Raw genomic sequence first — 23,802 nt, 5'->3', positions numbered from 1 at the left:
AAATGCATATCTGTATGAGTGTGCATGTGCTCGTGTATATGTATGTGTGTATTGTACTGTATCCAATGCGAAGTGTCACTCAGAGATGACTGAAGGTGCTCATAAAATTATTTTTATGGATATGGACATCACGTCGACCTCAAGGCACACATTTACTGGAAAATGGTCGTCTCTAAACCAGCTAAAGAAACAGTGCCCTTTAGTTTGTCATTTTAATCTTTTGGGAGCAGGCGCTTTATTCACTGTGACAAGCTAATCATTGGCAATAGACTGGGCTGTCCCTATTGGGAGGAGAGCCCGATTAAAACGAAATCTTCCTGTGTCTGTAATGACACTTGACTGCTCGAGTGCTGCTGAACTTTTCAGTGTTGATGGTCATTAATGGTCCGGCACTCTGGCTTTTCAGAGGGATCGCCTGCTTCTTCCGTCGCTGCTCTTATTTCCACAGGAATACGATTTAGCAGCGGTATTCAGCCGCTTGTGATCTGTACGTCTCGTGTAAAAGAGCTGAAATCGTTCAGGACAACACCCGATGCCTGGCGACAGTGATAAGGCGCTAAGGACCGGACATACCCCAGCACACTTACACATTTCTTGGCGCTGGCACTTAGTAGAATCTCGGGAGGTACAGCTCTTGTGAGTGCAGTTAAGCGTCATCATAAAACATGTTCAGCAAGCCTTAAGCCACGACAAACAATAAGTACTTCAATACTGGGTTAATTGGAGGCTGCTATCTGAGTCCCAGCTACCCACACGCGTCTACATTTTATGCTCCATTACCTGCATTGCGTCAACACACATGTATAGGAGTGTGTGGGCAGCCGGATGGCTTTTGTATGTATTAAAGCCGCGGCAAGCTCGTGTGCTGGCTTTCCCGTGAAGTTTGAAGGAAGCCTTTGAATTAAAACCTTAAAAGACCTGAAAAACGAAGGAAAAAAAACCCATCAGTTTAAATATGTTCTGTCTGAGAAATTTTTACGTTTTGTTTATTAAAAACATTGTCAGCATTTAGCCAGAGTTATAACAGTAGATCTTCATGGTTAGAGGTATACTTATGGTGTCTCAAAAGATTTAAAACAATGAGATTGTGATCAATATTATGGCGAGTAAATAAGGCTTAGATGGCCAAGCATGTCCAGGTACATAATTTGGGTAACCCACAGGATAAAATGTGCAGAGAATGTAATCTAAACAACATACAGTACAACTAGTTAGATAGAGATAAGCGTGTTTACAGAGAGATATAAACTCCCAGTGACAGTGAAGTGAGGACTGTGTAGATGTAATGCTTAAGGAGAGTCATAGCTCAGATGCTTAAACCTCTGGGGTACTGATCAGAAGGTGTCGGGTTCAAGCCCCAGCACTGCTGTCGTTGTTGAGCCCTTAAGCAAGTTTTAAAAAGTTTCAGCTGTTCAGTTATCTAATAGGGCTTTAGGGGTTTCAGTTACTCAGAAGTCAAGATTATTTTTTTCTCTAATTGTAGCCTACCTCCTTTCTGGCCAACATCGAATAAAAAAAAACAAAATCAGCTTGAATGTGAAATCTGCTTATGCATTGAGGCTGAGCTAGTGTTTTATCCAACACAATGTTCAGTAAAAGTACGAGTTGTATGATTAAAGTACGGGGCATGATTATTTCCCTACTTATAGCTTTATTACAGCTGTAGGAACACCTTATGTTTATTGTACAAAGCTAATAAGGTGACGCATTTAAGTTTAAGGTTTGCCTGTTAGTTCCATAATTTCTATAAATCTGTTGAACATCTCTGCGTGTCTCCAGAGTAGTTTTACAAACCATAACACTCTTTGCTTTGTATGAACTCTGACTTCCATCGTATACAGAAGACGTAATTAATTGAGAAGGAATCTAATTGCCATTGATGTTTTCTCTACTGGAACACAGCTGGTGTGATTGCTATAGTTAGAAGAAAAAGGAAGAGTTGTTCAGAGAAGCTCAGATGATTATTATTATTTATTTTTTTCCAGCTTCACTTTTTAAGCAACTGGCTCAAGACAAAGTCTGTCTTATGTTTACTGATATTAAGGTACACTTGCTTAATGTGAGCAATAAACTAAGTTTAAAAAAAACGAAAGAATAATTTAATTAATCCCCCATTAAATGCCTGGTCATTTGAGACAATTGTAGGTTCCCAGTTCTATGGCAGTAACCACAAACTGTATGTCTGCAATGGTCAGGTGTCCACTTAGAGCCATGATGTAAAGTTTTAATCTGACCCAATGATGTCTTCTGCAGGAGACGCTATCTGGACCCTTCGTCCACCAGAGTGTGAGAAAAGGACACAGCCTGAGGTCCTCCAGCAGGGCAGCACTTTTCAGCCAGCCCGGCGCCTCCCTGTCTCCACAGGTTAGTGCAATCGGATGACGAGAGAATGTAACAATCCTTGTTTCAAAGCAGAACCCGCATGAGGTCTACCTGTGGTTTAAAGTTGTCGTTTTTTTAAGCTACAGTGATTCCCAATCTAATCCTTATCTAATTTTAAGGATAACCAAGGCCTTACTGAATGTATTACGAGGTTCTGAGAGCCGCTACAAATGTTTTAGTTTCCTTTTGGGGGAAAAGATAACCGTGGTTGATATCCCCTTCATGTAGTATATGAGGCACACAATAGTGGTCGATCATTTCCCTAATCGGAATTCCTCAGCATAGACAATTCATTTTTCTGTAGCGATCTTGTAGCAAATCGATATTAGCCGTCATGTCACGCGTACTTGTAAAACCCTTGTGTGTTTTTCTTTGACAGTTGTACGTAGCACCAATCTAAACTTTGGAAACTGCAAAAAAAAAAGGATTCCCTCAGATCAAAAATAAATATCTGCTGTACTTTACAAAAGTCTTAGACAAAATAATAATTATAAGGCCAAGTAAACAGTAATTAATGAAGCAACATCAGTAATTGGTGTGACGATGCTTAGTCTCCGGTAAAGTTTGTACAGTTTTACTAGGATATTAACTACTAAGTTTTCCTGAGCGTCCTGCAGAAACACCCACCCAACTGTGCACCTGCTTTTAGCATCAGAATCAGAAAGAGATTTATTGTCGAGTATGTTTGCACGTACAAGGGATTTGTTTCAGTTTTGTCCTGGGACAGTGCTTTTTGAAAATCAGACATGTTTTTGTATAATCACTTATCCTGTTACTCCGCCCCTGATTCGTCCTATGGGTGTGTGTACATAGTAAGTCTAAGTGTGTATATGTGTGCAGTTCCTGGGACTCTCCACTCCTTTGAGTTTAGGTTGAGTTAGTATGTGAATGAGGCATTGTTGTTATCGTTCTCCATACACTCCAAACACAACAACCCTGATATGTATAGACAGACTACACATTGTACTGGAAGAAGGTGGAGTTTGTGTGTAGTACAGTGACTGGCATTGTGTCTCGGTGCAGCAGAATGACAGAGGAACGTTCTACTCCTGATCCCCAATAATGCATAAATGTAAAATATGATGTGCAGTTGGCATGAAAAACCTGTGCAGGTTTGTCTTGTTTATCTGGGAATCCTGAGATGTAATCATCTTGTTTAAGTCTTCAGCTCATGACGACTGTACAATCAGCTTTTTATTTTCAGTGCTAAATGGAGACCAGCTCTCAGAAAGAGTTTGAGGGTTGCAGCAATTCAAAAAGGAAAGTCATTTGCCTGAGTAAACATTTCAGTTGTTCACACTTTCCGTATTAGAACTAATTGTGGTGTGAACTTCCTGTCTAGCGTGTTTGTTTAGAAGAATTTAGGGCTTTTTCTCCTCAAGCGGCCGTTTGTCCTGACCTGGTTGTGAACAAAGTGATTTTGATTTCAGTGTAGATCGGCTGGCTGTTAAGGGCCCAGTGTAGCAGCTGCACTATGCTCAGAAGATGAGCTCAAGGTTAAGTGTCTGCATTTTTAATACTGTGGCTTTTTTATTCTTTCCTCCGCTGGCTGTTCCAACGGGCATATGGCCTATAAATTTCTTTATAGAGAATAGACCATTTGATTCTGTGCCATCTCCGTAGCTGAGTAGCACATTAGTGAGCGTGTGCTTGTGTATGTGTGCGCTAAAGTGAATTCTAGAGACGTACTGCGTAAGGAGTGATTATTAGTTAGCCAAGAGTGGAGAGAAGATGAGATTGGTGTAGTGCAGAGGAACAAGTAGTGCCATGATAGAAGTGCATAATCACTACTTTCTTACTTTTCCCTAGTTTTACTGCAGTTCTTCCAAATGCTTAAGATCTAATGTGTGTCTGTGTGTGTGTTTGTGTTTCATTGCTCAATTTTGCTTAGTATGGGTTAGAATGTAAGGGACACTGGCCTATATACACCATATTAAATTCTGTTTCAATATAAAAGATGTTGCACAAAATTATTTATTTATTTATTTATTTTAAAAGAATATTCATTGTAAAATGCAACAGGCAGGATAAGTAGCAAGAGATGTGTGTGTGTGTGTTTCATGTAAATGTGTACAGTATATGTATATAAACGCATGTATATTTGTGTGTGTGCACCGATCAGCCATGACAATACAATGCAAAACATTATGCTTGGCATGACGGTGTGCGGTGGGCCCTGGCAGCAGGACATTACCAGCGGGTGCTGTGGCCAGTGGGGTGGGGCGGGGCGTGGCGGGGTGAGGCAGGGTCTCCATAGATCGCACTTATTTGTCTGTTGCATCTCATAGGTGCTCCATTGGATTGGGATCTGGGGAATTTGGAGCCCGGTTTAATGAGCCTCTTGCTCAGCAGGCTGTGGTGTATTGGGTGTTCTGGTTGGGGTTTTTTTTTTTTTTTTTGGGGGGGGGCGGGGGTTTAATGCAGCATTAGCTTTTTTGTGGGATCAGACTGCAAAAAAAAAGTTTACACTAGTTAAATTTTACTGTAGATGATCAATGTTAATGTGTTAAGGTCTGTGGTGTAATGTGCATGTCTATGATATGTACTAGGGCTGTAGCTATCGAATATTTTAGTAATCGAGTATTTTACCAAAAATTTACTCGACTAATGGGATAAAATATACTTTTGTTTAAATAAACAGCAATGTAAAATATATGAGAAACAAAAATCAACTTTTATTTTTTTTTTATGCATACAGCATTTTATCAAAAATAAACATTGTTATTATTCACAATACAAGGAATAGCTTAAAGTTGACTGGTTCGATCCCCAGCTCCACCAGGTTGCCACTGTTGGGCCCTTGAGCAAGGTCCTTAACCCTAACTGCTCCAGGGGCGCCGTATCATGGCTGACCCTGCGCTCTGACCCCAGTTACACTGGGATATGTGAAGAAGCAATTTCCCTCTGGGATTAATAAAGTTCTAATTATTATTATTATTATTATTATTTTAAAGCCTTTTTCTCAGATGCAAAAAAAAAAAAAAAAAGGGATTTCAAATGACTTTGTATCAAAAAAACTTTCTTGCTGTTTTTTTCTTCTCTTGGCTCGCTGATATTTTTTATTGCTCCCTTTTATTTTGCAGCCCACAACAGAACGCTCCCTCAAATCAATACACAGCTAACTTGTTTGCGTCTTCTTCCGCTTTGTGGGTGACGTTTTCTTCGTCGGTGTTTACTAGCGGCTTGCATCCGGAAGCGCGCTGTGCCACGGCAAACAAATAATGGCGCAAAAACATAATGCAAGCTTTTAAAATTAATTAAAAGAAGCTTTCAAGATTTTGCCTCTATCATTTTTTTTTTTACTTAAGTTACTCGAGGAATCGTTTCATCCCTAGTATGTACAGTGTATGGTACACTATCCAAACAAAAGTTACCTGAAAACTGTGTTATTTCTGAACAAATGGCTCTGTAATTGTCTTGAATTGCCAACAATGTTTTCGACCTTAAAGCTGTAGGATGCACGATTTTGGAATTTTGCCCCATTGCAAGCTACTCATGAAAGAACATTTTGTAATGTGATGGTGGTGTGCTGCACATAAATCTCACAGCTGTTCAGCAAACATAATCAGTCCTCAATCTTTTTTCCTCTTGGAGTATAGTACTCTGCTCTCTCACCTCCATTTGCTCTATTTACTCTCTCTCTCTCTCTCTCTCTCTCTCTCTCTCTCTCTCTCTCTCTCTCTCTCTCTCTTTTTCCGATTGACTGTGACTCTTGCGAAACATGGTGTAATAAGCCTCTCTGGAGGCTCTGGTGTGCCATGATGACGTTTGATGTATCGGCTTCAGAATATGACATATAAGCATTTTCCGCTAATGCTGACCCAACTGACTCGACCCTGACTGAGTTCTTATTACAAGACTGGCAGGGAGACTCGGTGCAGCCTGGAATCGGCTTATTCTGAAGTATTTGTACTTTCCTGATTCAGTATCCTTAATACACTATATAGCTTTAAATTAAGATTATGAGAATGTTACCTGGCAGCATGTTGGCTTAGTGGTTAGTAATGCTGTCGCGCACCACCAGGGTCCGGGTTTGACTCCCAGCCAGGTTTGATTTTCTCCTTGATGGGTTTCCTCCATGTACTCTAGCTTCCTCCAATAGTCCAAACACATCCCTGGGCCGTTTCCCTGGATACGCCCCAGGCTCCTGCAACCCTGTATATAGACGGAGAGCGAGTGAGTATTTTACCTAATTTTACCTCGGATTAGGGACCACCCAGGTGTTGGTGAGAAATGGTTGACTTGTTTAACTTGTCTGTTGTCGACTAGATGGCTCTTTTAACACCTGAGAATCTCAACGTTTTATATCTCAGACTTAGAATTGAGCTTTTGAAACCGAGTTCCTTAATTTAATAACAATTTATGATATGTCTGAAATTCCGCCATGTTAAATTAATTCTGTTTTTCCGATCTGTATCGCTACGCATCAGATAGCATTAGTCAGGACAAGTGTTTCATTCTGTGGTTAATGTCGTGTGAGAATTTTGCGCAGAAACTATTTCAATATCTCATTCCGTACCACTGGGGTTCCAAATGAATGTGTATTTCCATCTCTCTAGACATTTAGTAAGATTGTGTCTCAGCTTTTCTTTTGCTTCCATTCATCTCATGCTCTCTTTCTCTCTCTCTCTCTCTCTCTCTCTCACTAACTTCCTTTTTCTCCCTCCCTGTTCCCCCTCTCTTTTTCTCTTCCCGCATTGCTGTAGTGAAGGGGCCAGATGTGCCATCGATCGCCAGGGTCTGCGGCTCTTAGCCTGCGCTGTGCTGATGGGTTATCTGTCCTGTCAGATCCGTGCTGAGCAGTGTCCTCACAGATTACTGTGTCTTTCTGAATGGAGAAGGTTTTATGTTACAGGATAGTACTTATGAGATATTGTAAAAATCTTTCGCCACTTTCTGCTGCAGTGGACACAGTCTCCGAATGGCTGTAAACTGGACAACACGTACTTGGTAAACCTTGTAATGCCTGAGCTCCATGTATGGTAGGATCCTGAATCATCTCTGGCGGCCTAGCACATTCTGCTGCCTTATTTGAGCTTAGTTGAAGGCAGCCTGTGGAAGTGAAGCTGCTACTTTAGCTGTATCATAATCCTAATCATAAGTAAAAGAAAGAAGACAGAAAGAGAGACACTGTGTTTGTGTGTACGAGAGAGAGAGAGAGAGTGTGTGTGAGTGTGCATGTCTAAAGCACTGTAGAGTGACATGTGACATTAGGTTCTTCGCTTATCAGAAACCTCTATCAGTGTTTCCCCAAGTGTGTTTCATTGTCCTGCATGTGCAGAAAAATGACTTGAATAAAAGCGTACACACACAGACACACACAGTGACCCACAAATCTAATGAATCACTGTTGTAATAGCATTGATGTAGATGGTGTTGCTTTGGTAATGGATTATTGTAGTTATGTTATTACTTTGGTTGTAAATTACTGTAGGTGTGGTGTTGCTGTGGTAATGAACTACTGTAGGTGTGCTGTTGCAGTAATGGATTACTGTAGGTGTGGTGCTGTTGCTGTACTGGATTACTGTAGGTGTGGTGTTGCAGTAGTGGATTACTGTAGGTGTGGTGCTGTTGCCGTAGTCGATTACTGTAGGCGTGGTGCTGTTGGGTGGCGGATCACTGTAGGCGTGGTGCTGTTGGGTGGCGGATCACTGTAGGTGTGGTGCTGTTACCGTAGTGGATTACTGTAGGCGTGGTGCTGTTGCGGTGACGGATCACTGTAGGCGTGGTGCTGTTGGGTGGCGGATCACTGTAGGCGTGGTGCTGTTGGGTGGCGGATCACTGTAGGCGTGGTGCTGTTGCGATGGCGGATCACTGTAGGCGGGGTGCTGTTGCGGTGGCGGATCACTGTAGGCGGGATGCTGTTGCGGTGGCGGATCACTGTAGGCGGGATGTTGCAGCGGTGGCGGATCACTGTAGGTGTGGTGGTGTTGCCGCAGTAGCGGATCACTGTAGGTGTGGTGGTGTTGCCGCAGTAGCGGATCACTGTAGGTGTGGTGGTGTTGCCGCAGTAGCGTATTACTGTAGGTGTGGTGGTGTTGCCGCAGTAGCGTATCACTGTAGGTGTGCTGTTGCTGTAGTGGATTACTGTAGCTGTGGTGTTGCTATGGATTGCCGTAGCTGTGAGGTTGCTGCTATAATGGTGTTAATGTAGTAACAGCTCCCGTGGTAATGTACTGTAGTTACTGTATTGATGACAGTGCAGGAGTAAAGGTGTTACCACGGTTAATAATTACTGTAGTAATGGCATTGCTGTTTTAATGAATGACTGTAGTACTATTACTAATACTTATACTATTATTTATTACTTTTAAATACTAGACCTGTGTAATTTTTAGTACTTCTTGGAGGAATTTGTTAAATTGGTGAGAAGAGTATGCGTACCTTTCCATACACTCTCATAGGCAGAGTCATCCCTTTCCCATTTTGGGCTTTCAGCTACTATTACAGCGCAATTCAGTTAAATTGGTAATGACCCCCGGTAGTAATTTCTCTATCTGTGTAGTAAAAGGCGTGCCACTGGGATAATTGTACTGTGTGCAGCTGCTTATGCTCCTGCTTAATATGCTGCTTCACTCAGCTAAGGGATGATATGCAAAAGTAGGATGTTTTGTGTGTGGGGAAATTATGTGCATGTGTGCCAAGGATCATGCAAACAAGGGTGAGATTACAGGAGACACTGCAGTGTATACCGCCAAACATTTTCGTGTTAATTGCGGCAATGCAAAATATTTAGTACTCAAAAGTCGCAACATTTTATTTTATTTTTTTTATTCCACTAAGCTCTAATATTCCTTATTATTCTTAGGTCACGAAAGAGTGTCAGGTTATTCACATCTCTCTGTCTCTGTGCTGAGCTGAAAGAAATGCCTCTGTGTAGGCAGAAGATGTAATATTACATTGTGCTTTTGCGTCTGCGGAGATCACAGTGTTGAATACAGGAAATCATGTGTCTTGCTGCTGTTCTGCAACATTAAGTGTGACTGAACTGTTAAAATGCATGATGCATTTATTAATATTTTATTGTTATTAAAGAAATGTGGTATGAAAAGGATGGGTCATTTCAGGTCAGGCTGTTATAGAAAAATGTTAACGCTAAGTCTGCATCACGGATTATTTTCCTATAACCGCACGACACTGTTGTGTACGATTCCTTATATTTTTGAAAAGTGCATTATAAAATACTGACTGTGAGTTTACAATGGGTGAGTGGCCATGTCAGCAGGAATGAAACGATTAATAAAGTGCAAAGGAGAAACTAGTAAAAACCGTCAGATTAGTTAGCGTGAATTGTCCTACTATCTCTCTTTTTGTTTTAATGAGTTCTTCAACTGAAACAAGTCACGGGCTCTTCCTCTTCAAATATCCAGCCTTTAGCCTTTCTATCTCCAGCCAGCGCTCGACATGTTCGAAGCACGGTGAAGATACACTTTCACTTCTTGGGATGTGTACGCATTACTAGCCTTGTCTCTGCTTTTGGCTCATATCACATCACCTGTCCCTTTAACCATCCCACTTAGATTTCTTGGCCGCTTGTTTTGGATGCTATTCAGTTTTCTGCCAGTTCTTTCCAGTTTCTCGTGAATCAATTCCCCAAGTATAAAGTACATCATCGACTTCAGTATCCTTGTACAGAATATGGTCACTGCTGTTGCGGATATGAACGTATTTGTTTGGGGTAAAGCAGATTTCTTTTTATGATCGAGTTAGACAGGTTGTTTGATTCGAGGGAGTGGTCATGTTATTACGGATCCCCACGCTGTCTCATGGAGAAAGTAAAATGTACTTTGAGATGAAAAGCCCTCCTTGCCCGAAGGCACACGCTGATATCGAGTGAATCCTTGACCTGATGTAATAAACGGGAAAATATAGTGGACGTGTGATGCGTTTATTTGTCTGACTGTGTGTCTGTCTGTGTGCAGAGCACAGATTCTGGACAATCTCCCCCGGCTGCTCGGGCAGGGTCTTTCGTTGAAGGGCTCGACAGAGGACGCAGCTGATTAAACTCAACCCTTTTGCTCGTATTGGAAGAGCCTAAAGCAGAGCGAGCCTGGCTTTGTCCGCTTGGTTGTGTCTCTTATCTGTGCCTTCAAGTGTACTCAAAAGAAGACTGGCGTTGGAATGGGAGAATAAAACGTGTCTTGATTTTCCACAGATAGACGTCTGTGTGCTTAACGACAGTGTCTGGCATGTTCAGACCCAGGCTTTACACTGCCTGATTAAATTTAGGTGCAGCACAGTCAATGCATGTGCATTAAGTATATTGATATTCCCACAGTATATTATAGATCGATGTTTGAAGCATGTAAGAGCTGACCGGTCGCATACTTTTGTCAAAATGTTAACATATACCCAAAGAATTCATTCACTTTTTTTTGTGAAATGAGTAAACCTGTCATCTTTCTGATATGAAAAAAAACAAAACAAAGAAACAAAACGGAACAATCCAAAGGCACAGTTTCCTTACAAGTCAATTGTTTTTCATGAAAATAAGCTCCTTTTTTTGTGTGCTTTTTTTTCTTTTTCCTTAATTAATCCTTTGTCACTGAATTGCTCCTCCACCCCTAGAGTTTATTTCCATGAAGCTGAAGCTGTGACCAAATCTTTCTTAATTAATGTTGCAAGGCTAAATGATCGCTCCGAGCAAGCATTTGTTGTGTAAGCTAGGAAAGACCTAGCGCATGCCGGTGCATATTATTTATTGGCAGCAGCAGCGTACAAGCTCTAAGGCTGTATTTCCTGTGCACGTTCCTAAACAAGAATCTGCTCCGTGACAGATTTAAAAAAGAATTTCTTTTCCAGTCAGCTGATTTTAAAATGCTTGGAAAAAAAAAAAAACAGTTAAGAGCGCTATAAAACTGTGTGAAGGCAGCCAGCCATAAGAGAAAATAGTGGGTGTTTGTGGTGGCATTGTTATGGATAAAAGCTGTTTAGCCTGCCTGTATGTGATGATAAAAATATTTTACTGCGATTTTCGTCTTGATAAATGTGTGACGGAATGGGGAAACCCTGCACATAATAAAAGTGGGTGGTTTCTACCATATAAGGTCTGAAAACGTTCCTGGATGCTTGTCTTTTGCATATAGTTTATTCACAGTTAGTCATTAAAATCTCTTCAAAAGTAAAATGGAAAAATCTTAATAAATAAGATGTATAAATAAATATGCACTGCCTAATTTTTTATTTTTATAATTATAAACAAATTTCACAAACAAATTGTAAATAGTTTAGAGCGATCCACGTGTAGAATTATCAAGGAACGCCTCAATATTACTACCTTAAGAATAAAGGTGGTGTAATTAAACACTAAATAATAAGAACCCAGCGCAGTATTCAAAATCTTAGACTGATCATTTTTTATACTTAGAAATCAGTGCTATACATTTGAAAGTGTTATCTCGCTCTGTCGCGTTCCACTCACAGCACCAGCTGGGTTTAAAGCCCTCCCTGTACAGTATGTAAGAGGAAGGGGAGAGCAGTTGCCATGTGGTAAGATGTGTTGCGAAGTGAAATGTGGTGCAGTCCATTGCATTACTTCATGTCCTGCATCAGTCAGCAGCAGATCACTATGTGAAACATACGTTCTTGCAGCTTGGATGACCTGCTGTCAACGGCCAACGCCATCTGTCTGTATACGCAAATACAAAGCATCAAACTGAGCAATCCGCAGGCTAGGAGAAAAAAAAAATCAGGAAAAAAAGGACAAGTCTCAGAGTGGCATTGAGAGATAAAGTAATCTCAAGATGATGGACAACAAGCAGCTACATTTAGCACCTGGTGTAAAGCTCATATCTTTTATGCATGCTAATAATTAATTATTATTGTGCTAATAAATGCTAATTAAAAAAACGAACCGATTTCGGGATTACCAAGTTGATGCAGATTATGTGTAGGTGACATTAGCTTTTGGACCATCCAAGTGATTTTTAGATGAGTATTTATCCATTTAAAGAAAGGTCTCCAAACAACCATGAGATAACTGAGTCCCAGGGCAGTTGTCAAGTCAAGCCAATCGGTGACATCAGAGATCTGCTCCCAGTGGAAATCAGGAGTAATTATACCCCGGTCTTCGACAGTTGCCGCTGTAATGAGATAATCAATGTTATTCACCTCACCCGTCAGTGTTTTAATGTTATGGCTGATCTCTCATAAAAGAAAAAAGAAGCCCATTAATTGGGTTTGTTTAAATCTTTTCTCCCATAGATTAGGAAAGTCACGAAAGAGAATAGTTTTTCAAGTGCTTTTTAAAAAGACGAGGCTTAGACATCCATAATCACCTTAACTGTTGAAGAACTGGGCAAGCTGAAGTGACCTGCATTAAAAGATTTATAATGTTTGTTTCTTTTTTGATGTGTGACTCCAGACACATTGTGCTTGGATGAATAATTAATGTCATCACAAAATAAATAATTAAATGACTTTAGTGTTTCAGTCAGCACCAAAGAGAACAATTCATACATCTTGTACTAGGTAAGGAATAAGACTCATAGGGTTGTGTTGTTTTGGGGAAAATCATTAATAATAAGGTAGTGTATTCCCATCCAGATCTTCATGCTTTTTTTTTTATTTATTTTTTTACATTTTTATAAAAACATTATTTTAATTCCAAAATATATATTTTTTAGTTATTAGTCAAGTGGTCCCTGATGATTCCCATCTCTAATGATCACCTGATTAACAAGATAAACAAGAACATTTTTAACAGTAGTTAAACTTGACTGAAAATGGTACATATTGGGAGCTATAGTACCAGTGTGATTCCAGATGTGTCGGTGTGGCAAGAAAAACACAGAAGAGCTTCATCGAGCCAGATCCCTGTTTCTGTTCCTACCTCAGGAAACGCATCCAGACGAATGCTGTATAGACAGAGACCTCTTTAACTGAATTAAAATAAATCGCGCTTCCCCCGCAAGACTGCCTGCAAGACTTATAAAGCATGTAAATATTTATTCCTGCACACGCATTACAGGCATTCCTCTCGAATGGATCTCAGTACGCTGTTAAGCTCAGCACGCACCTTAAACCGGACAGTCTACATTAAGAGCAGGGCTTAAACGTTTAGGTCTTCAATATCAAAAGTAGTGACTTAGAATGAAATGCATTTTTTCAAAATCATGTTCTGTTTTTATTTAATTACTTAACAAACACTTTTTCTGTATTTAAAAAAAAATTGGCACACAGATGTGTGTATTTTAGCAGCTATGCCTCCACTTCTGTCAAGTTCTTCTGAGCAGCAGAAAGCCACTATTTCGAGATCTTGCAGTGAAATACATACGAACAAACAGCACTCAGTCCTCCGAGCTCTGTCGGTTAATCAGCAAAAGGTGCAACATCGGAAGATTAACTTTTCTCAGGTCTAGGAATTGTGAACAATATTGTGGATGAGGTGTATGCTCACTGAATTGTTGTTGTTTACATCATGTTGTTCATTCTAAGCCGAAATCTGTTTATCATTCCGTACCACTGGTCATGAAATGGAAAAAAAGTCATTAGAACTTTCAGAATTTTTTAATGATCTATCTAGTGTATCTAGTGATCTATAGTATTTCTACTATTCAACTGAACAGGTCTACTCTTGGACCTCTTCGACTTTGGGTCTGACCATATTTAATAGCAACTTGTACACACACACTTATGTGGTTTGGAGGCATCTTTACTACAGGATTATATTCAATTCCACTCATGGGACAGATTTTGCACCACAAGTTGAGCTCAAGGGATTGCCTGGACTATTGATTCGACAGAGTCAATGAACACCCTGCTAGAAGTGTGTGTATGTGTGGAGTCTTGAGCTTTTCACTTACCCACTCATGACTCTTAAAGGCACCTACATATAAAGGGGAAATCCATCTCTAGCTGTAAATGGCTTTCTGAGTGAAATGGGCCAGTTATTTCTGAGAGGGCAGCTGACTCCTGTGATTTAGGGTGATTAGGATGATGACGGCCATCCAGCTTGGGGCAGGATCATTTGTAAAATGCCTGTGTGTGTGTGTGTTTGAGTGTGTATGCGTAGTGATATTAATCAGAAAAATAAATGAGGCTGTTTAGAAGATGAATAGCAGGTCATTAGAATGACATTGAGAATAAAAGCTTCTACTTCTCCTTTTCTCTCATACAATTTCTTGGTGAAAACTGGGATCGTATAGAAATGTATTAAACTAAAATTATGCTAGATCCTGCAAGAGGTCAAACAGGAGATAACATAGTAATTGATTGAATTTAGGCATTTTTATTCCCTCCCCTCTAGACTGGCAAATTTTCTGCATTTTAATATAGAGGTCTTTCTGATCCATGTGATGAATGGAAACTGTGTACAAATTCTGCATTTTGCAATAAAGACCTAACAATAACGACATCAATATTTTAGCAGAGAAATTCAGATTTCATCCACCCCAGGTGCTCAAGTCAATTGGCTCGGCTCTAAATCAAGATTATGCAAATGACATGGACGCATGCTTTTTACATTAGTTTCTTTATATATTTTTTTAATTAGATTTTTTTAATTTTATAAAATTTTACTAAATTATTTTAAGTAGATACATCAAAAGAGATGTATAATATTTGATATAAAATGAAAGCAAACATTTTTTAATTGATTAGTTAAAATAAAAGCAAAATATTAGACATTTGGAATAAAAGCAAGAGACAAAATACCAAATTAAAACAAATTTGGTGATGAAATATGAGTAAGAATATCGCAAGCATACATAAGTCAATATGAGGAATGTTATGATCAATTATTAACTGACCAATTGCCAATTTAACCAATTCTAAAAATCATCAACTGATTAACTGAATATGTTTTGCATTATGTTTCTCTGTAGCTCAGGTATAATTTAACTTGTACACCACAAGAGGGTGCACTTGCAGCTCAAAAAGTGCACAGTATTTCACATCGTAGTTTTAGCAGCATGAAAAATAGTGTGAAAAGTTTATTCCATAATAATTTTTTTTTTTTTTTTTTTTATGTGAAACTCCTAGTCTTGGGAGAACTTCACAAAGAGTGTAGTGAGGCTGGAGTGAGTATATCAAGAAGCATCACGCACAAACATCCTAAGCAAAAGGGCTACAACTGTTGCATTCCTACAGTAGTATCAAGCCACACCTGAAACAGAGGTAACATCGGAAGTGTCTTACCTGGGTCAAGGAGGGACAAAAAGGAACTGTTGCTCAATGGTCCAAAGTCCTCTTTTCAGATGAAAGTAAATTTTGCATTTTATTTGAAAATCAAGCTTCCAGAGTCTGCAGGCAGAGTGGGAGAGGCATGGAATCCAAGTTGCTGTGATGATGTGGGGTGCCATGTCATCTGCTGGTGTTGGTCCACTGTTTTATCAAGTCCAGAGTCAATCCAGACATTTACAAGATTTTTGAGCATGACATGCTCTTCTGACAATGGTTATAGAGATGCCGAATTCCTTTACCAGCAGGATTTGCCAAAACGCCCACTGACCGGTTTCCTGACCATGATATCACTGTGTCTGATTCACAGACAGCTCACCTAACCTGAACCTCATAAAGAATCTGTTGTGAAGATGAGAAACAGCTGACCCAAAGATACAGACGAGCTGAAGGCTCCATGCCATGACATACTGTGCAATTCAGTGCTCTTTTAGGTCAAAAAAATGCTCTAATGTTTTCATGCCCAATACTATAAATTAAAGAATAGTGTTCTATTTATGCATTTGATATTTGCAACAAATGGCAGTAGTTCCATCACACCAATACAATCTACAGTACAAATTGCTTTAAGTGTTCATCAACCATTTAATTTATTGACCTACTAGTGACCGTAGCTACACCTGTGGCGCGTCTTGGAAACACCAGCAGTGGCAATGTTACGCATGTGTTTTAAAAACATAAAAAACTACGGCATAGGTCTGCCATATTGGGTTAAACGGATCCAGTAAAGAGCAATAATGCTGGCAGAGTGCGAAAGGTCTGTGTTGCTAACGGATACAAGGGAAACACTCACGCAGACGTGCTAGCCTGCTCCACTAAGTCTTCTGAGTGCGGCATAAAGGGGGTTGTCGCATAGCAAGCAGGGGGAACACTGAGATTCAGACAGCAGCAGGACAAGGGTAAAGAGACGGGGAAAGAAAAAAGAGAAAGAGAGGAGGAGGAGATGCCTGCATGAAGAGAAGTGAGGGGTAACCCCCCTCTCCAGGCAAGGGATTCCACTGCTGCAGTGCTCAGCATTTCCTGCAGTCACTCCTCCCTCCCATCGCTGTGCTGCATAGTATACACACACACGCACGCACACAAAGCTCTTTGTTGTACTCTCTGCATCCCTTCTCTCTGTCTCTCTCTCGCTCTCTCACTCCGTCACTCTATCTGAATGCAATTGACTTCAGGGTTGCTGTACTATCGACCGCGCCGCTGTTTAATATTTCACCCAGCTCACGAGTGCCGTCGTGCAGAACCAAAATGAGCGGCTTTCCTGAACGGAGTGGCCGATCCCGCTCCACATTCTCCATCAACACACACAGCACCACACACACAGAACCACATGCAGTTCCAGAATGCAGCTCATGCACATCACATCACTCCTTTTCCTTTTCAACAGCAGCCACACAGACTCGATTTTCCAGCATTTCATTTATTATATTCATTATGTATATGAGTGATGGAATCACTTTCACCGATTTACTCCTAACTTACTGTAGGTAAGTTAAAGAAACCTTTCTTGAGATATGATGCAGCAGGATGCGTGACTGATTGGTAGATGCGGTATGAACATTCTAGTTTAGTTTCACAAGTGTGTGTGTATGTGTGAGTACTGTACAGTATGAGAGATTAAGAGCTGACACGGCTCACTGCTGCGAGATCAGCTTGTTGACTCTTCATCACTAATTAATGTCGGTCCTGAGTCAAGATCCGCAGTCAACAGCCTGCCTGCTGTGCCAATGCAACTCCTGCAGAGAGAAGCCCTACACACACACACATGCACACACAGACCCACACACAATTGTATTCAAACCGTCTGTACAAATTTCATTGTCATTCTATTGAACAATCCAAGTCCGTTAGAAGTATTTTGGAAAAAACAAAGTATATGACTTAATCATGATGCAAGTGGATAAATTTTCAACATGTATTTATTTATTTGTTTATTTTCTCGCTGGATTTCAGAGACATGGTGTTGGGTGCGCTGATTGCTTTAAAATGTAATTATGTTATGTAAGTGATCATACAGCGCAAATGTGTGTATACCGTTTCTAACTAAAAGAGTCTGTCAATTTGTTCAGATCTACAGATGTTCTGTTACTTGTTTGTTCCTGAATATGACACCATAGTGGGGTACATCCTGGATGTGCGGTGCCAGCATCTCACACATACACAGATGAACACCCACTCGTACTCTATGGGCGATTCGGAAATACCAATCAATGTACTGTAGACTGCATGTTCTTGCACTGTGGCAGGAAACCCACCGAGCACAGAGAGACACATGCGACCTCCACGCACACATAGCGGAGGTGAGATTCAATCCCCAAACCCTGCGGAGCAACAATGTTAACCACTAACTCGCCATATAAGCTGTATTCACAATATTTAAATTCTGAATCATCTAATTGGTTACACTTTAGCCATAGTGCATGTGTTCATATAATGCCCTTTGGAGCCTCTTCCTGTCATACCTAAAAATTGTCAGGAGTAAGTCATTCTCCAATCATGGATAAGCGCAAACTGGTTTCAAGTCATATTTTTTTGCTCATCCTTTGCCTTGCACTGGATGCAGTGTCAGTCCCAAGCCCGAAATGAGAGGGTTGCGTCCGGAAGGGCATCCGGCGTGAAACCGCAGTGACGACCCCCGGGCAGGAGCAGTTGAAATATTAACAACAACTTTGCCATCATTTTTGCATTCACCTTAACATTCAGTCCCAAATTTCTAAATATCAGCAGCATGGAATCTTAATGTTTGTAATATTAAATTGAATGAGAATCTATCAAATGTAGCACTTATAAGGTTTGTGCTTGGTTGACGCAATATGAGCGCATAGGGTAAAACGCCTGCTGTGGCTGAGGCAGTGTAACATGATACTGTAACTCCATTAATATTTCAATACATGTGAACAGTTTAAGTGATTAAATATCATTGTAAAGGAACTATACAACTGTTCTCTCGCGCTGAAGTCTGACTGAAAAACAAAACAAAAAAAAAAACTAAAACCGGAGTGTGGAGCCTCAGGCCTGGAGTGTGAAAACGTTTGCATGTGTGTGAAACGCCGGCAGGACTTTATAGAAGCTCCACTCGTGAGCAGAACTCGTGCTCTCGGATCTAAATAGCAGGTTGATGGTCATTAACTGTAGGCAGATCTACGGAGCCGTGTGCAGGCAGGAACCCATCCACCTTTATGTTGTCTATTTTTAGACTGGCGTGTGCTTTGATTGGTTTGTTCGAAGTGTGGTGTGTGGTTGCTTGGACAGGCTGACACACACATACACACATACACAGCGTTTCATTTCATGCTTCGTGTTTCATTCGTACTCCTGCTGTCATACCCACACACCATGTCTTTAACCTTCTATATTTTTAGATTTTGACACTTATTTTTATATTATATTATACGTTCTGTAAAATTTATATATTTTTTTATGCATTTTCATTTTAGTTAAAATTTTATTTATTTTGAAAATTTTTACACAACATTCTTTAGTGTTTTGTTCAATTGTGTTCTAGTGCAATTTCCTTTTTATTTTCTAAAACAGACGTGAATGCACAAGATCTGTATTTAATACTAAATTTTATCCTCCCCAGATCTGATCAACAGCCACGCCCAGCTGTTACAGCTAGTTTAGTTAGACGACAGGATAGCGTACGTGAAATAATGCCGCGAATTGGTGCACAATTCACAAAAGTGTTTTTTTTTAGCAGAGGTTTCAGGTGTAATTTTAGTTGCTGTGAGAGACGTTAAAAAATTTTTTTTTTTAAATAATAATTACAATTTCCTAAGAGATTTTGTGCTGCTATGCAATGCATCATTTCATGTAAAAAGGTATCCAGTGTCGGCGGCGTGCTACATCATGTGCAAGACGTGTTAATAAACTGGTCTTAGGATACTTTCCCATGTTTACACAAAGAGTGTCTAATCAAGCTTTGGTGTGTTTATCCGCTCTGTGCTGTGTGCTATTTGAGAACACAGCAATCACACTCGAGTGTGTACCAAATCAATCGATCCGTGACCGGGTCTGCACGGGGTGCGCCCGCTCCATGTCCAAGTGGACTCTGGCGTGGTTTGATTGCGGCGAGACAATAATTCAACCTTAAATAGACCTTGTAAAAGAAAAACACGCCATGGCCTATACCGTAGATGTCGGATATAAACTGTATGTGACTTTTTCTTTTTCTCAGACACCGAACTACCACTTATGAATGATGATGTTTCTTCATTTCTGAGATTGCATGCAGGTTATGTTGAGTAGATGCCACAGTATGTTGTATAGTGAATAGTGGTTTATTTAATTACTTTGCCCCAGGAATGTTTTTGTGGTTGAGATGTATGTGCTTATCAACAGTTGGTCTTTTTTTTTCTTTTCTTTTTTTCACTCATCACTGTGTTTTTAAGCAGTAATTGTTTTATTATTCAATTTGTATTTTATTTATTTTGGTCCGGTTTCGTTATGCGTAGCATAAAAAAAAAGGGAAAACTAAATCGCTGATGAAACAAAAGACGTAGTACATGAGCAACGGCGTTAATACTCCAGCTTCTTTGTTGCGAGTGAAAATCGCCGGACGCTCTTCTGATCAATTTGCAGGCACTCAGTGCAGAAATTCCTTCCCCGTTAGTGTGTCTGTCTTTTTCCATCTGCCCGTGTTTGTGCACAGCTCAGTGGAACACATGACGCGCTTTCTCACTGCTCATTGCGGTTCCCATCTGGATGCTGTTCACCAGAGAACATCAGTAACCTCCTATACCAAAATAGAAAGAAGAACCAGGGTTAAAGTCGAGCAGTTTCCCAGGCCGCCCTCTCTCACTCTCTCTCTCTCTCTCTCTCGGATCTCTCTCTCAGATCTTCCTCATTTTTCTTTCCTCAGACTGCAGTGATCCTGTGACAGTAATTTAATGTGTTTCCCTGCAACAAATGGCCTACGCCATCTCAAGTGATCACTCCGTACATTTCTGTAAACAACTCAGGGTTTCATAAGTAACATGTAAGCGATGATTGTTGGTTAAATCGTTTAGCAATTCATTTGAAGATTTGTAATTGCCTTTAATTAAAATGTATTAAAGTGTATTACTGGGGAAATTCAGTCCCCACCCAGGTATGAAATCATGTTCTGTTCAAGTCATCACCAGCTCGTCTGCTTGATCAGGTTGAAATGTTTAACGCTAAGTTTTTTTATTTCTGTCTTGGCAGGGCTGGAAGGGAACTCCTACATGGCAGGCTCAGAGGCTCCTCTGCTCACCTGCTGCTTCGGAAGGTAAGAGCAAACGCGCGTGATCCGTCTCAGTGATACGATCACACACACGGACAGCCGAGACATGTAACCACTCACGTCTGATATTTATTGCGACACATGCACATCTCCACCAAGCACTTAAGTTCTCGTTCCATCGGCGGCGATATTGCCAAAATCCGCAACCCGAGCTCACGTCTATAAAACCGTATCCAAGACTAACAGTGTATTTATATTTAGCAGCTGGATGTCAGTTCTTAATTTAATCACCGAGCAATTCAATTCGTATAAACACTATAGCTTGCTCATAATATTAGCTGGCTGTGTGGCATTTCGGAAATTACAGAAATTCAGTCAGGAACACGTGTTGAAGGATTAAAAAATATATCTATTACAGTAATATCGATATCACAATGGAATCCTGATGATGAGATTAAAAAAGTTGTTGTTAAGCAATCAGTCTACGGTGTCGGTCTTTAGGATGAATATGTATAGACACTTTATCAGGTACACCTTTTAACTGCTTGTTAAGGCAAATGTCTAATCGGCCAATCACACGACAGCACCTTTGATGTATTCAGACATGTAGACTCGGTCAAGACCATCTGCTGAAGTTCAAAGCGAGCATCAGAATAATGAAGAAAGGTGATTCAAGTGACTTTAAGTGAGCAAGGCATGGTTGTTGGTGCCAGACAGCCTGGTCCGAGTATTTCTGAAACCACTGATCTGCTGGGACTTTCACACACAATTACAGAGAATGGTCTGAAAAAGGGAAAATATCCTGTGAGCGACAGTTCTCTGAATGAAAATGCTTTGTTGATGCCAAAAGTCAAAGAAGTATAGCCAGACTGGTTCGAGCTGATAGAAAGGCAACAGTAACTCAAATAACAACCGAGGTACGTCATAGAGTATCTCTGAACACACCACACATAAACACTTAAAGCAGATGGGCTCCAGCAGCAGGAGACCACACCAGGTGCCGCTCCTGTCTCTAAAGAACAGGAAACTGAGGCTACAATTTGCACAAGCTCAACAAAATTGAACAATCGTTGACTGGAAAAAATGTTGTCTGGTCTGATGGGTCTAAAGTTCACTGTTACTCTCAACAGTCGTCAGATCTCAATTCAATAGAACATCTTTTGGATATGGCGGAACGGGATGATGGCATGGCATTATGGATGTGATGTCATCATGTCAATGCAGAACAAAATCTCTCTAAGGAATGTCTGCAGCACATTGTTGAATCCAACTAAATGATTCCAACTCAGAAGTGGCCAGAGAGTAAATCTTCATTCCTTACTTTTAAAGCATGTTTATGTGGTTAGTATGCACAAGTTAACATAAAAATCAATTTGTTATTTGAAGATATGCAAAAAAAAAAAATCTGTAAAAACTGTCGTGTGTATCAAGAGCACATCTAGACGATTCGAAATGCACTTGATTCCACAGAAAAACCACAAACCTGACTAGATCTCTTTTTTATTATGTTAATGTGGGAACATGTCCCAGATCACCTCTGCGAGTGTTCTCAGCCCTCACAAGACACGTCTGACCCGGTTCGCGCCTCTACTTAGTGCTTGCCAGCCAATGACCCAAGGCGTCCGTTTCCGCCAAGTTTGCGGTTACACCAGCGTCAAAGTTCAAGCACGGAAGCATAATTAGTTTTTTAACGCGTTGTGAGTCGAAGTGTCGTGCATTTCCCAGCCACGAAACCACAACACGAGCTGAGTCATAGTGATGCAGTACACAGGACAACGTAATGCACTCGTCCTGCTGCATTTTCAATTTCGCTAATTATTCATTAACAGTATGAACCTCGTTTATGTTAACAACAACAAACTGTAATAGCCTGGAGTTTAACGCTCGCCCCGTCGAGAGCTTAATTGCGCCACTTTTTGGCAAGCACGTCGTTGTCCTATTACAACAAATTAAGTGGGAAGTGAATATACAGTAAATGGCGTGTTCTGACAAAGAGATTGGTAATGATCGTTATTGATAATTGCCCGATATTTACATTTTTTTACATTATTTGTATCAATACCAGAATGCTTTCAGCACAATGGCCAGCGTATGTACACTTATATGAAGCAATAGTGCTTCACAAGCACTGAATGAGCAATACAAGTGATGTGTTTATTTCTTAGAGTTATGCTTGAGAGCTAGACAGAATAATTCAACCTAAATATCTGCTTCAGACTAGAAACTGCAGTTTGACAGTATTCTGACAAACTGCAGTTTCTAGTCTAAAGCAGATATTTACAGTTCGTGGTGCATTGTAGTCCTGCTATATTTATAAGACGAATACTATGCCTTCCAGTTCTTCGGAGGGATGCGGCGCACACTGGAAGCGTGATGAGTCAGAGTATGTTTCAAGCTCACATCGGCTCAGATCCTGGTAAAGGATGACCAGTTTGCAGCAGATGAGCTGGGATGCTGCTTTTTGTTGTTGTTTTTTTTCCCCCTTTTTTATCTTTTTAAGAGCGTGTTTTAATAGCAGCACTATTAAGACAGCAAGACTGGCCTCTTGTGGGCGCTAATCACAACGAAGGCAAAGGGTAAACTAAGTAGGGGAAATGAAGATTAACGAGCCGAGTGTTTTACTGTACATCGAGCAGGCAGTTAAGTCTGAAACGTGACCGGTTTGCTTTTACGTCCTATGTTTGTAAGGTTGCGAGGCAGTCGTTTTTTTTCCTTTGTACTCCTCAGACGTTCGCACTTCCAAACACAATCTCCTAAAATGCTCCTTGTTAAGCCTCACGCAAGCTACAAATGTGCCACACACAAAAAGCGCACACACGCACCTCTGCGCTGGGGCAAACCGAGAATGTAAGCTCCTGAATGTTAAGTCGACAGCCAGAAAACTGATCGCTTCAGTCATAAAAAGAGACGCACACCGAGACCCTGTTGACGATGCCTCCGAGACAAGCGTCCTTAGAGATCGATTTATTACAGCTGGGATTTTAGAGCGCAGTGAAATAAACTTGCTTTGTAATGGCTTTAGCAGGTTTATTGACTCCTAA

At 40.5% G+C, this 23,802-nt stretch overlaps 1 protein-coding gene across 1 annotated transcript in view; it reads left to right on the top strand.

Moving 5' to 3' along the window:
• mcu (mitochondrial calcium uniporter) overlaps nt 1-23,802 on the top strand; it is a 53,326-nt gene that overhangs the window by 20,036 nt on the left and 9,488 nt on the right. The window contains exons 2-3 of the mRNA XM_053502273.1: nt 2,254-2,364; nt 20,743-20,806. Of these exons, the coding sequence (XP_053358248.1) occupies nt 2,254-2,364; nt 20,743-20,806 (175 nt within the window). The remainder of the gene's footprint in view (nt 1-2,253; nt 2,365-20,742; nt 20,807-23,802) is intronic.

The sequence above is a fragment of the Clarias gariepinus genome, chromosome 8, assembly GCF_024256425.1.
Source record: "Clarias gariepinus isolate MV-2021 ecotype Netherlands chromosome 8, CGAR_prim_01v2, whole genome shotgun sequence".
NCBI classification, from domain to species: Eukaryota; Metazoa; Chordata; class Actinopteri; order Siluriformes; family Clariidae; genus Clarias; species Clarias gariepinus.
The sequence above is the reverse complement of the archived record's forward strand: the minus strand, read 5'-3'. Positions and strand labels throughout refer to the sequence as shown.